The following is a 15095-nucleotide window of genomic DNA, read 5'->3' as shown; positions in this document are numbered from 1 at the left end:
TGGTATATTTTAACACTATAACCTGTGAAACCTTTCTATAATGGAAAAAAATAATTATAAAAAAGATCTAGATTTTGGCCCTGTGGATGTTAATTGATAATCAGTTGAGCAGAAGCACTGCACGCATTATTAAATTCGACAAGACAGTAAGTCAAGTTTAAAAAATGTGTGGCAATACTCAGCTGTACCTGCTTTTGAAAGTTTAAACACTTGAACATGTTTTGGGATACTAGATAAGAAATTGTAATATACTCGCTGGAACCCAATTTCAAATTTGACATCCTGGTGAACCGCTGTTATGATTTATTGTTTTTTTTTTGAGTTTGTAGATTGATTTCACAGCAATACTCTGTAGAAGACCACAGCGGTACTAGCTGTCGTCAACTGGAATCACCTATAACAATGTTCCTTTTTAAACGTTTTGATTTTTTAATTAAGATATCTCTATTGCAGTTATACTGTTTCAAAGCAAACGCCCCGGAATAAGGAATGAAAAAGCAACATATACACAAAATACAGACAGTGCAGAGACACTTATCTTAAAGTTTAGAGTTTTTCTATTTTTATTTTATATACGTATATTTTATCTTAGACTAAGAGACTGGTTTTTCTTGCAACATTTATTCTGAATAATCGATCTTGTTCAATTGCAAGAACCGCGTGAATATGCACATGATTTAAAAGCAACTTGAAGAATGAAAGGTTAAATTTCAGTCATGTTTAAATATGAAAATGAAATTTAAAAATATTCTCCAAAATTTTCTTCTCACCACTTTAGTAATGAAATACTTAGGTCTCAAAGTATAGTTTCACATCCCACTAAGCGTGGGAGAAAAAGGCTTTAATAATTCTGTAAATTTTATTTGGATAATATACAGAGATAGTTACAACAACTGGATTTTGTCACATCATAACCAAAATGTCTGTGTTTTCTGATTAAACATAACAGCCAAGGCACCATTCATTTCCAAAAGCAAAGGAACTCATTCATTTAATAAATAACTGACACCAGTAATAAACGTGTATCACTTTAGAAAAATATGTCTATATACATTTTTTAAACCCACAAATCAAAATTTAGGGCTCACTGCTCAAAAATGTTTTAACCGCTTGTAACTACGTCAGGTCAAATCAAAAAGGAGGAAGGAGTTAGTTACTATGAGAAATGTTAATATTTCTAGTTGGTTACTGGTTGAATATCAAGCACCTAGCACCTACGCTTTTATAGTACGTGGCTATTGCCTATCAAAATACAAAAACAAAAATTATCGATTGGTCATTTTGAAAGGGTTTTAACTCCATTTACCCTAACCTTAGAAAGATAAGAGGTATTTCTATTCGTTGCTGTGTTAAAATATAAATGAGTTCCTTTACGTTTAACGTTTGCCTTTTATAAACTTTACCACTGTTCACAAGTTTATATACTATATGTTTACATTTTTATTCTATTTTCGTACACTAACTAGTTAATAAATTATAGATAATATACATGTGTAATGATTGCAAATCGCACATCTCAAGAGCATAATTTAATAATTTGTCAAATGTTGTTCATCGTTTTATAAGTATTTTACAAAAAAGAGCATTACATAGAAACCCACCTATTTTTCAAAACATCGCAATACCTGCCAAGTGCCCCAAAATCAAGGGATCAAACTTGCCACTTCCATTCTCAACGGGTCTTAGAAACAATTTTTGTATTTACAAATGTCATTGTTTTAGGAAATTTCCATTTGTTATTATAAAAGAACGTACAAATAAAGACAAAAATTATTAATGCGGTAAGTAATTTTTTCAATCAATAAAAAAATATATATACAGAATGTAATACTTCCATAGTATTTTATTGTTGAAATTTCCCCCATAAGTTTTTCGCATTTGTTTTGAATCACCCTGTATATCAAATATTAAAACCAATTAAATTGGCATCAACCTTTGAACACTTCCTTTTAAATAGACTGTTTAGGATGAATTTAAAGAAAAACAGTTTAATTAAGTAGAACGTTTTACAATAAAATTTTGAGATATTTAAAAAAAAAAATTCTAAATATCTTTTGCAAAAAACATCAATTGTGGCAGATAAAGACAAATATTTAAAAACAAAATTTGGCTCTCAACTCCATAAAAAACTACATTCCCATACGATACCGACTTTAGTGACATTGTATATGTCGTAGGAATAAAACAATTTCAGGCATATAATGACTCTAGCTCGCCCAAAACAAATAACTAGACAAATGATCATATCTTCACGTAACTAATGTGGATCCTTTAGTTTTTTATTATTTCACCTAACTAAAAATGGCGTAATATATAGGGTGATTCACTATAGCTGCCAGTTTAGGCGTTCATGTTCTCATTGTTCACAAAATTTTGTCATTTGCATAACATGCTATTTATCACCGGCAACCTTGAGTTCAAGTCTAACTGTGAATCTCATTGTATCTGTATGATTATAAGGGATCTTGACCTTAAGTTAAATTTAATGTAAATTTTCAATACTGATATGTATAAAATACATTCGTCGGCGACTAAGTACTTTATCTAAATTTATTAATTTATTTAACTTGTGCACCGCCACACTATTCAAAAAGTTTTGAAATTATTAAATCATACTCCCAATAACATTTTGCTTGGAAAGTTCATAACGTTTCTTAAACATTTTTCGGATCGCGTAAACTAAACTCGCTAGATTTGAAAGATGATGTTAATTCTCATGATAAAGAACTTCTTTTTAAAATAGGATTCAATTTTGAAGAAAATCATCTTTTAATCGGATAACGCAACTTTCTGAAATATTACGGTATACCGTATTATATATAATACAGAGCAAAGATCTACTTCCGGCAAGTCTCGCCTATTAGTCTTATGAAACTAGTATCCAAGTAACAACTTTTTAAGAAAGAAAAAATCTTGTAGGGTATGCAACTTAATCGAAAAATACCGTTTCAGCTCGCTTCGCAAAGTCAATGACCAGAAGATATCTGGTTGAATATATTTCTCAAATATCTTTTACATTTTAACAATTCTAAAAATGTATTTAAAAACGTATATTATCTTTTAAAACAAAAAATGAGAATCAGGAAGCCTGAGGATAACAAAATGCTTATTATAAATAAAGAATTAAAAATTATTTTGAAGTTACGGTCATTCTAGAAACCTAAAAATAACTTCCAGCATTGTCATTTGGCCGCTTCAGTTATAGTTTTTTTCACTTCAAGTCATTACGGCACTTACCTTTCGATATAGCGACCCTACCTTTTTAACTGGCTACCTTTTTAAAGAGGCGCAATAAACGTGGATTTTAAAAATTTTACCAACCTGGTTCCATATTTCAACAAATCGTCAATTGGAAACTATTCTAAGCAATTGAGGGGAAATTAATCAATTCATAACAGCTGTAGACGAATCTTATTTGAAGGTTACATTTTTAATGATTAATTTATATGTTTATTCATTTTATTCATTAAACTCATTAAAATCACAATGATATAGATATTGTCGGAATAAATGATTTCGGAAAAAAAATTCTGATGCCTACACTGGTCATTGAATTTCAAAAACTTCAGCTATACTTGTTGCTATTGCAGAGTATGACACATATTTAATCTGAAGCGACAAGGAGGATCGATATCTTCGACCGTCGCCAAAGAATACGTGGAAAATTTAATTTAATAATGAAATTCAAAAGTTTTAACTGAAATTTCAGGATCAAGCAATTTCACTCCTATGAAAAATGCCTGCAATTCACAAATGGACAACCCTCAAAACTCCCATATTAAGAGCTGAATCGCGGTGATCTAGAAAATTGCAAAAATCGAAATATCACTTACTCCACTTGTAATTTATTTTATTGAAAATGTGGTCTTCTTGTAGTATGTACTTCACCATAACTTTGTATATTTCGAAAGTTGACATAGCCTTTACGAGCTGTATTTTAACATTTAACCTAGTAGTGGTGTCATTGTTGAACACAAGACATTGTTTAGAAAAAGCATGGAGAAATTTTTTATAAACAAATTCCGCTCTACCTGGAATATTTTCATTTCTATAAGAGATGATTTTCCACAAATTGGGCGTTAAATATTTACTAACCGTACAGTGTTATTTTACGCATGGTACATTATGTCAACTTTTTGTATATTTATACAATGTTCTTATATACTATCTTATATTATTGCTTACGAAATAACCTTAATTTTTTAAACAAAAACAACGATAAGAACACTATCCTTATAAACCAAAGAAAAGGTTTGTAATATTGCTTCTGGTTCAAAAATATCACCTCAGTATCATTTAACGCTTCACGTATTTAAGAAAAAATGTTTTCTGTGCAAAAATACTTTGTATTTATAACTGCATTTTTCATCATTTTCCGCTGTTTGTTTTTTCTTTTTCATTTTCCATGAAAAACAATCACAGATTAAAAGATTTGTTCTATGGTACGAAGAATGCGAAAAGTAAATGCACTTCCGTTGATACGCAATAAAAAGAAAGTTTTAAGACACAAATTTCGTAATACACATTCCAAGGTCAAAGTTCGAGGCTAATTTTCAGTGTCGATGGTTGGTTTTCCGCATAACAAAATAACCCATGACCAGAATTTTTAAACTAAGTTCTTAAAAATAAGTCAGAATTACTGACTTAAGTAACACTAACACTTGTAAGTGACAATACGCATCCAAACATCAATTATAGTATTTAATTCTTTTATCCATATTTTAGGTTGAGATAAAGATATTTAGATGAGGCTTGTTGCCAATAGCTATCTAATTTCGGAAAAAACTCATATCGTCGCATTTGTTATTTTCACAGAAAATTATTTAGTTTGCGATGTAAAATCGACCTGGTGGCGGTAAGCAATAACAATCGCACGACTGATAGCCTAAGCCCCTTTTAACGAGCCCAGGTTTGTTAAAATATTTATTTAAGAAAAATTTCCAACACCAGCCATCACTTTAGTTCCAGAGATAGAGCAAACAGCATTAAATAAGAAACTGCATATTCGAAAATCATTTCCATCATTTTGTTTTGACCGATGTTTCCATTACTGGAGCACATATTTCGGATTTGTTTATAAGAGAAGATTTACCCCATCGTGACCTGTGTTGATATGTTAAAAATAGAAAAATAAACAAAATTTGAATGAAAATATCATCATATCAAGTCATTTCCTTCAAATAGAAACTATAATTTTCAAACAATGGGCAATCTCTAAACTGGATGTACTAGAAACAAAATTAGAATGATTGAACCCAACTCCTTTCATACAAATGTTGCTTGTTTCGGAGATACATGGCGTTCAATGTAATTAATTCCATTGTGAAAATTAACCAAAACTATGTAAATATGGTTAAATTTAGAAATTTCTGTAGAAGCCGCGTTTTAACATTTGACATAACAATTAGGGATTGTCCGTGTCTATAATATCGTACCTCGTTTCCCTTATTAAGAGACCCTGTATATGTTGCACGACCACATTTTGTTATTGAAAAATACTAGTCAAAATTATTTCTTCGTTAGTTGTTGAGATATAAGCCCTCAATATTGCATGTGCAACATTTTTTCATAATTAATATCCGATATATATTGAATAGGATAATACTTAAAAACAGGAGGAAATAGTTGATTTATACTATGGTCTGTTATTTGTGTAGAACTCTCGACACTTTGACCCTCTGCCTGAGGCATCGAAAAATATATAAGGAAATCAAAACTGCACTTAAGAGACGGCTGCATAATGTACATTTGCTTTTCGATTCTAGGTGCGTATTTTGAAAAACATTTTAACAATTATTTCTACAGGTGTGCGAGCGACCAACTAATAATTTTATGATATTGTAATATCGAAGTTTTTATCGCAAACCTACGGTAACGGTTCTATAATATCGTTCCTTATGCTAGAGCGGATATGTTAAAGATATTAATAGCAGAAAGGTAACGCTGACAGTTTTTCTTTGGTGGAGAGTTAGCATCGCGAAAAAAAAAATTTTAATACCCTTTTTCGTGATGCAGAGAACATGGACACTAAGTAAAACACCCAAAAATTCCGTTATCATTTACTTTGCTTGCTTTACTTTTGTGTAGTTTCCCAACGGAGATCCTGCTTTAATCGTGATCTCAGTACTGCCTAACTTGGAGTAATATTCTTTTGGGATTTTTGGGGACTAGCTACAGGCTATATATAATTATTAAAAATATTTTCATTTGGTTGATGGTTTTTATATAAAATACAATTAATTAAAATTTAATGACAATTAAAAGTATCTTAAAATATCTTCAATGTAATTTTAATACCCGACCGTCGATTAACTTCTGAAATATCCAGACCATCTAAAATTTAGTTACCTCCATCTGAAACCAGTTTAGGCAATAAAAGAGTTCACTATTCTTGAGTTCGGTACTTTTTACTAATTCGGTATAATAGGTCACTATAATATTTGATTAAACAAGTTTTATCGTTTAAATGTTGGATAAAAAACGCACCAACTGTTCTAGGTTCATCAAACCTTAATTAAACCCACCTTAAATAAATAAAACAGAATAAAACTTGAACACGCCTAGGACACCCTGTATAACAAGAATGCATTTTTAAAACAAAGTTCTATCTATCAAAAAATAAATAAATAAAAATAAAAATAAAATTTCATGTTAACCATAATTACTGATCTTTTTCTTTTTATGAATATCGTGTATTTTAAAAGAAAAGGTGAAAAATGGTTCAATCTGATCAGCTTTTCGCGAATACCACTAAAGCTTGTTCTGGAAATTTACTCCAATGTTATGCCTGTATCGTTGAGATGTGTAAAATGCTGTAGTAATGTAGGGTGAGACTTAGCTTAGTTCTCTGAATACTACCTATAGGTGCGTCTTTTACAACAACTATTTTATGTGACACTCATAGAGACCTATAAGAAGACGATCAAAAGGACAACAAGCTTATTAGTATTTAAAGTTTCTTTACGTTTCTATGAAAGCGACTCCATTCATATAAGCATTGACGACGCCATTAGCGCTCCATAAGAATAACTTCAGCATTCGAGGTTTTCGTCGTATCAATATCTTTAACTAATATTTCTAAAAATTGGAAAATTCTTTTAAAGTAAATTTAATCACATCGGCCTTTTTACAATTCAAAGTTGAAAGTCTAAAATAAATTCTAATAGAAGACTACCGGTTACTACATGTTCTTTTCGCAATTACTAGTGATCCAAAAAAACGTCCATTGCGCCAAAAACTCGCAGCTTCGCCTTACCAGTTATTGTTTTTTATTAAAAGAACTTACATAGTTCGAATTTCTTCCTATTTTTTATTTAACCACAACCGTTGATTTTTTACAGTCTCACAATATTTGTTCATGTACTACTAAAACCGGTGGTGTCGTAATCATCTTGGAACATGAACACTTATTGAAGAATTTAGAATTTTGTAGGAGAACGTAAGAATTAAAAGGGTAAACAATAATGGCGGCCTCGCTATTGCTGACACGCTGGATATGGCACATTTACCTAAAACAAAACGGCACATAATTACTTAATTACAATTACAATTTGGCATTTTAAAACACTTTCCATACAATAGTAAATCATTTTGAATTAAAAAAAAATACAAGTAACAACTTCGGCTTGACTGCATGGCGTATTTTTTCTCTAAAATTTAACGCTTCGTTAATCTGAATTAGTATAGTGCTTTTACAGATAAATAGTTTTGACCTTGTGACTGGGGCTGGGTTAAAATTATTATTTGAAAGGATAATAATGCACCCATCTCCCACAGTAGTGGTTCGTTCATAAGTTTTTCGGGTTAAGAAAAAATTTTGATTGAAATTGAAATTAACTTAGTTAAGGTTATTCAAGATTTATTTTCAATCCTTTGATGGTCGCACCACTTCCGGTTACAACGGAAGTCGCTATTAACATTCTCATTTAAAATGGAACATTATTTTTCCCACCAATTTGCAACTGTATCTCAGATATCTTTCTTTTTTTGAAAATTTTTAGATTTTCTCTTACTTCTATTTATTATTTTTTGCGCCCCAGTGGTAGAAATCGAGGGGCGTTAAATCAGGTGACCATGGGGGCCAGTTCTAGGGTCCTTGTGGACCAATCTACCAATTTACAAATATTAGCGTCAACTGCTGGTGCAATAGAACATGTGGGTGCGCCATCGAGTTGATACCAAGTGTTTGCTTTGTTACGTGGAGGTAGAGCATTTAGAAAATCACTATCAAACTCCCTAAGTATTATTTCCAGGTGTTTCTTTTCTTTTTCAATCTGAACATAATCTAACCGATAATCAAACTTTGGAGAACTTGTATGCTATAAATCGATTGTCAGTACAGATATTAGTCTCCCAAATTTATTGCACCAATCAAAAATGGACAAAAACCCCACTTTTAAAGATAGGGGGAGCTTTACTTTTATAAATACGGAGTGTTTTTTAAACAGAGAATTAGCAGATATTTATTTTATTTGCGGTTTTTGCAATGGTAACACGGGTGCAGCTGCACATCGGTATGAATGACCGTTTCAATAAATGCAACAACCACATCAGAAGGCAGAAAGGCAGAATCCGTGGAATGTTTAGTCGAGCTTAGAGACAAAGAAGGCCTATTGGAGATTTTGATTATGAGGTAGTGCTAAGAATTGAGGAAAATTCTCAAGTAGCATTAGAACTCCTGTGAGATATCACCTTTTTGAAATAACTGTAACTTTACTGATATAATGTTTAGATCTCTTCATATGGAGACTTTTTTTATAAATTGCAGAATTTAAGAACGAAGACATTTCAAATCCTCTAGAATTTTGCCAGGCCATCAAGATATTTCGGACAAAATTTTATGGGCTGATGAGGCAACATTTTCAAGCCATAAATCTTTTACTTACAATGCGCATTTCTGGACTAATTAGGAACCTAGTGTTTTTCCAATTTTTTCGAACTAAGTTTACGTTAATAGCTATAGCCTAATATTTGTTAGAGAATATGCTAATATGTCCTCGTTTGGAGATATTCTTTAAGTATAATAGAGCACTGTGATCAGAGTGTAAGAAACTGGTTAAATGAAAATTTTAGAAACAAGTGGATATAGGTCGAGGTAGCCCAGTAATTTGGCCAACTCGGTCGCCTGACTAGTAGTAGAAACAAATAGTCCAGAAGAGATGGATTAATACTGTCCAAAATCAAATTAATTAAAAACCTTTCAAAGCATCGGTTCACCCTGCTGATTTGCAGCATGTTTATTTCTAAGCCCCCACCCCCTCAACACAATAAGATCGGAACAAGTATTTTAATTATATTCAATAAGATATATATCTATAAAAGCACCATACATTAAAGCTTTCTATTATTTCTCGTTACTTGATTTATATAGTGTGTAACATAATAAAAATAAGACTTGTTCAACAAATGCAGTCCACCGCTGAAACGTTGAAAATGAGACTTTTTTTTTTAATGGATTAAGATGCATCAGCAGAAAAGATCATACATTCATAATAGTACAAAAAATCAATTACGTGTATACTAAATCCCACTGTTACACTACTTGTGTGTTTTTACTTTTATTTTACTACTTTATAGCTTTATTGCAAATATGTTTACGTTTACGATGTATATTAAACATATCTTCGCTGTTATCTTACCTGTGCTAGTAACGTTGAAGACTAGTTCACCCGAAATACCCGGTTGAATTAGACGATTGCATAAGCTTGAAGCCGAAAAGGACACCATTTGCGGACTGACTTCTTTGTACATAAAACAAAATCTTCTACCTCCATACGATCTACTTACAGGCGCCGTAATCAAATAGTTCGTTCCGTTTTCCTCCCATTGTCCGTAACAAGTGTAGGCTGAAGGAAGAGTTTTCGATTTTACAGACGGAACTATCTAATGTGGTCATAAACGACTCGACGCACAGTCATAATAAATACCTATCTAGGATTAGAAAAATACTAAATTGCATCTGCCAATTGTTTTGGATCGTGTAAATAGATGGCGCTAGTGTACAGCTCACCGCTGGAAGTCAGGACAGCTCTTGATTATATTCTTTCTGTTATTAACGTCCTCTTAGAGTGAATCGTAATGTGAAATTGAAAGGAACTGAACGGATTCGAACAATTGTGCATTAGGTTTCTCATGATTTATACACTTTGAAGAAAATCGCATAGCATCACACCAAATTCAAGAAATTGAAGCATTTCTTGGCATCACATATGTTTTTATTTTAAACTATTAAAAACTCGAACGAATGTTAATTTCTGTGACCAAGTATATAGATTACATCCCCACCACAAAAGCTGTCGCTGGACATTACATGAGGTTGCAGCGAGCAATAAGTGTGATGATGAAATAATTAACCAAGCTTCCATTAACATGTCTGGTTCAGGTACCGACTGCTGTCTTCTTCTGTGCAAAACCTTAAATTTAAACAAATACTCTTTAAATATCAGCAAAGAATTTTGCGGTGTTCCGATAATCCACGAGATTACTGCGTTCATAAACGTATGCAGATCGGGGAGCCAGGGCGACCCTTATCTGCTGATACCTAGTTTAAAACCTCGCTTCCAAATGACCTGTAGTGTTGAAAAAGAAATTTTATTATTACGGTGACTTTGAAGTAGATCAGGGATCCGGGTTCGTCGAAACAAGGGGAAGACGGTTTTAACAACAGCATTTATTTCTACACTCGGACCTTACATTCTTACAAATTTACCGAATACGATCGACATCAATTTTTGGAAACTCTTCGACGCACTCCTCACTCGTCGAGCGCCGCCGGCCTTCCTCCTGACGTTCTCATTCTCCTCGCCTACTACCCCGCACTGTTGCCACTACACTTTTTTTTTTCTTGAAACCATTACAACTTTCATATTAAATTTAACTTAACCTCCTACTTGCCACTTTTGGTATATTCTCTACAGTTACCGATATTACTCGTACGACTAAAACTTCGTCAAACTGCATTGATAATTTTTTTATAAACATATTCTTACTCTATTCACTGCGGGTAATGTGGATCCAGCGCTCTATGATCATTCTGCAATATTTGTGTATGTGTGTTGTTCCATAGTTGAGGATCCTACCGAAATTAGACCAAATACTCGGACGGCTCTGATTAAAAAAGGATTTCAAAGTAGTTAGAGAGATAATTACACCTACACCTTGTACCTTGGGGTGACAGAGTTCTCAGAAATAAAAGAGATGGTGTGCTATATCTAAAAATTAAGTGTCGAGTATTGTTTACCCTCGTCGGTCAGAGAATAGACTGACCAATGCTAATTATAAAAAAAAATCGTTAGAGATCCACCAATATGGGCTACTGGGATTTGCTTAATTACGAAACTAAATGATCTTCAAAGATTAGACCCAAATCAATCATAAATGTAATTAATGACAAAAATTCAATTCCGCTAGTGAATTTTTCTTCTCTCTCCGTAAGCGAGATGCACGACATAATTGTGAGCCTAATCAATTTGAGTCCCACTGAGAGCTTCGGCTAATGTTCAAAAATATAAAGCACACCGTAAAGCATATTGTGCAGTATTTTCCAACGAAAAGTTTCCATATTTGAAAATTTCTGGGATAATTATCTTCCATAAAAAAGGAGATCTGGATATTCCAAATAATTTCAAACCTATCACTATTTCGTGAAAGCGCGAAACATTTCTGAGTGAATTGCAGTTCGTGAAATGAAATCCGCTACCCATGCACTTGATGATGGCGATATACTTACAAATTATTGTCTTTGTCTATTATTATTTTTAGGACAGCTTTTTCTTGTAGCGAACGAATTTTATCGGTGCTTAAATATTATTTTTTACATTATCATTTGCGTCATTTCCACTTAAAAATTAAATTCGAATCTGGTTGTTGTTTACTTAGAAGTAAACAAATTAAACTTAACGTTCTATGTTGACATATGCTGTTACAAATTTTAATAATTTAGTCTGAAATGGCTGAATTTCTTGAGCTGCCTCTGTCAGGCTTAAAGTTTGGTACGGTTGTTGTCGGCCACCGTGAATAATACATTTGTAGCTAAAAAGTTAAACTACAAGTTGCGCGAGTTTCAAAGTTTCGCTACCCACTTTCTTATTACAAACAGGAAAACCGCTTAGTCGCGAATCCGGCAAAATATTTTAGAGTTTTATTAAGAATACTGCATTTCCAAATTGCACCTGGATTACAAGCGAACCACTTTAAAATGGTGTCTAGTCAGAAAACATAAATCAACTTGTTAATGGAATTTCTTACGATATAATTATGTATTTTTGCTTTGTCGCTTAGAATTCAGATAGGAATTTGTTGTTAAGGTAATTGTCATTTTACATCGTAATTTCTCTTGACAATATTTTGATTGGTTGTAAGTTTTTTGTTTCTAATAATTAAATTAGATAATAAAACTAAATGTGGGATTAAGAGTTAACTTCTTTCCTAAATGTTAAACAAAACAAAACAATTTACAGAAATATCAGCCTATTTGATATTTTTGAGTGACTAATAATTAAAGTCATCCCTATGCTGGACATATTGCTAAGCAATATTGATTAACGCTAAGAAGTTATTGGCACAGTTATTATTATTACTAAAATGGTGTTCCTCCACTTTAGCATCCGTGACGCCCCTCACGACCCTAAAATTCCTCGTTTCTACTTGCTGCCTAAGATTTACAAACCACATCGGCCTATTGCTAGCACCATTCGTTCTCCAACCTATTCTCTAACGAAACATCAAGCTTATATATTAAAACCCTTTACAAGAAACACAGTTTCTAACTGACAACAAATAAAAACTATTCCATTATCACTATTCAATTCCATGCAGATATATTTATGAGAATAAAACCATTGACACTTTCCATCTGAAACCAAACTATGGGGATGCCATTTGTTTTGTTATTTGCCTCTCCGATATTTTCTTAACCTACTCCCAATACACTCTATACACCCCAACATACATTTGAAGGATTACCCCTTCAACCTATTGTCAGCACCATTGGTTCTCTAACATATTCTCTAGCAAAATATCTAGCTTCTATATTAAAACCTTTTACAGAGAAAACTGATAGCTTTGTACTTAATTCCTTTGAACAATTAACAAGCATTGCATTAAATCCACAGGATATTCTGGTTAGTTCTCTTTACCAAAGTCCCTATTCCTGAAAACCTCAGATATATCAAAAGCTGAGAATCTGGAACCAAAACTTCTCATCAACAATGCTTGCCTGGAATATATTTTTTTTACATTGGAACATCACCAAAGGTTCTCAAGAAATAGAACGTCAAAACCAGATTTGCCACTTGTTCAAAAATTTCTCCACATTTTCGATCGATCAATGACAAAAAAAAATATGAGAGAGAGGACGAAAAATATCAACTAGGCTAAAAGGACAGGAACATACGACTACGACAAATAGACTTTATAAGCAGTTGCCGAACATAATAATAAGAACATATATCAAATCTAAGTGGACCAAATTAAAATTCTCGCATGTAATTAACTCCGCTACCAAAGAAAAATCCTAGAATCTATAGAAATCTCTAAACAAACAAATGTTCATGCTTCTTATTAAGTTCCGGTTCCCTCAAAAAGTACGTATATAAACAGGTAGTTTCAGGTCGATTCATCAACAGCCGAGGAGGGATCCAGAAGATTTATAAATGGTTGGTAATTCTTAATTCCATTAAGCAAAACCGAAGACGGGATTTCTGTACTTTCTGTATACGCAATTAATCTTCTCGGACAATAAATGGTTCGCATATTATATCACAATAGCTGAAATTGCTTAAAACGAAAGAATCTGAAAGAAGTTTTAGTATTGTTGGAAAGATAAAGCAATTTAACGGTTGCGTATGCCTTTCGAATGTTGAAATTGTTATACGGAATGTTTATTCAACAGTAAATTATCATTTTGTTACTTTTGTTTGTTACATTAAATATTTGATTTGCCGATTCCACACGCAAATCATTACTTAATAATTTGTAATTTAATTTTACACAAATCCAATTACAGTCTTAGTACGTATTTATTAAACGCTTCATATTATTTTACATGCAGGGTATAGAATAAAATCTTTTTGGCAGAATATATGGGAAAGAAATGTATCTCTTATAAATATCAGGATCAAGATACCACCTTCAGCACAAATGAAATAGAATTAGCATGAAGTCAGAAACCTATAACATCATGTAAAAAGCTGGTTTTTAGGGTATTCCTATAAATTTCATTAGAATAATGAGATAGATCAGTGGCAAATATTGTACTTGCCTATAAAAGCATCTGCCAAAACATCATAGATTACACACTATACACGTATTTGTTTAGTAGATTTTTCATATATTTAATGAAATTATTTAAATTATCGTCTCTACATTGCAAAGACCGCTCTACTCACAAGTAATTAAATCCGGAGTTGAACATTCGCTATTGAACTCCATCACGTCGTGGTTGTTACAGCCAATCACTAAACTCGAAAACGCTTTGCTATCACAGTCGCTGTCAGGATCGACTCTTTTCGATCTGACTAGGATATCTTCTACCAGTTCGTGGTTAGATAATTTGCTCAAGTAGTATTTCTTGTCGAAATACCGATCTTCGGATTCTTGCTGGGAATACTTGGGGTAAAGATTGTCGTCTCTTCTGTAGAGATTATCTACGTCGAACTTTCCCATGTAAGGACAAGCTTTCGTAGGTTGATCTACGACGCTAGCTGTAAATTAAATACTGTTTTAGAATTAAACATAAGCCAAAAAATAGCACACACGAAACTTTAAGAAATTAAGTTCATCGATAATATTGATATTTAAGAAAGTAGTTCATCCTAATTTCTTAAGTAGAAGTGTAGTTACCTAGCCCTTCTTAATTGGTGCTGTAAAAGTTATTGGTTTATGACACATAAAAACTTCAAAATAAATAACATAACCCGTTACCCAAAAAGGAAAAAGAATAAACCAGAACATTATCGATGATCTATTTTTTTTGTGTATACAAACGGTTTTTTTTTTCCTTTTTATCTCTAACAAAATAGCCAGAAAAATCAATAACAAAAATTCATTAAAACAAAAAAAGAGAATTAAAAAAGGTAGATAAACGCAATATTGAT

The 15095-nt window shown here is 32.4% G+C and overlaps 1 protein-coding gene across 1 annotated transcript in view; it reads right to left on the bottom strand.

The window, feature by feature from the left end:
- Positions 1-875: 875 nt before the first annotated feature.
- The window catches only part of LOC132703016 (uncharacterized), a 116474-nt gene continuing 102254 nt past the window's right edge, over positions 876-15095 (bottom strand). Inside the window, exons 10-12 of the mRNA XM_060672019.1 lie at positions 14388-14702; positions 9639-9845; positions 876-7508 (exon numbers count right to left, since the gene is read on the bottom strand). Of these exons, the coding sequence (XP_060528002.1) occupies positions 7387-7508; positions 9639-9845; positions 14388-14702 (644 nt within the window). The 3' untranslated portion in view covers positions 876-7386. The remainder of the gene's footprint in view (positions 7509-9638; positions 9846-14387; positions 14703-15095) is intronic.

The sequence above is a fragment of the Cylas formicarius genome, unplaced genomic scaffold (assembly GCF_029955315.1).
Source record: "Cylas formicarius isolate icCylForm1 unplaced genomic scaffold, icCylForm1.1 PGA_scaffold_6__28_contigs__length_40554024, whole genome shotgun sequence".
Classification (NCBI taxonomy): Eukaryota; Metazoa; Arthropoda; class Insecta; order Coleoptera; family Brentidae; genus Cylas; species Cylas formicarius.
Note: the sequence above shows the minus strand (reverse complement) of the source record. Positions and strands in the feature narration are given on the sequence as shown.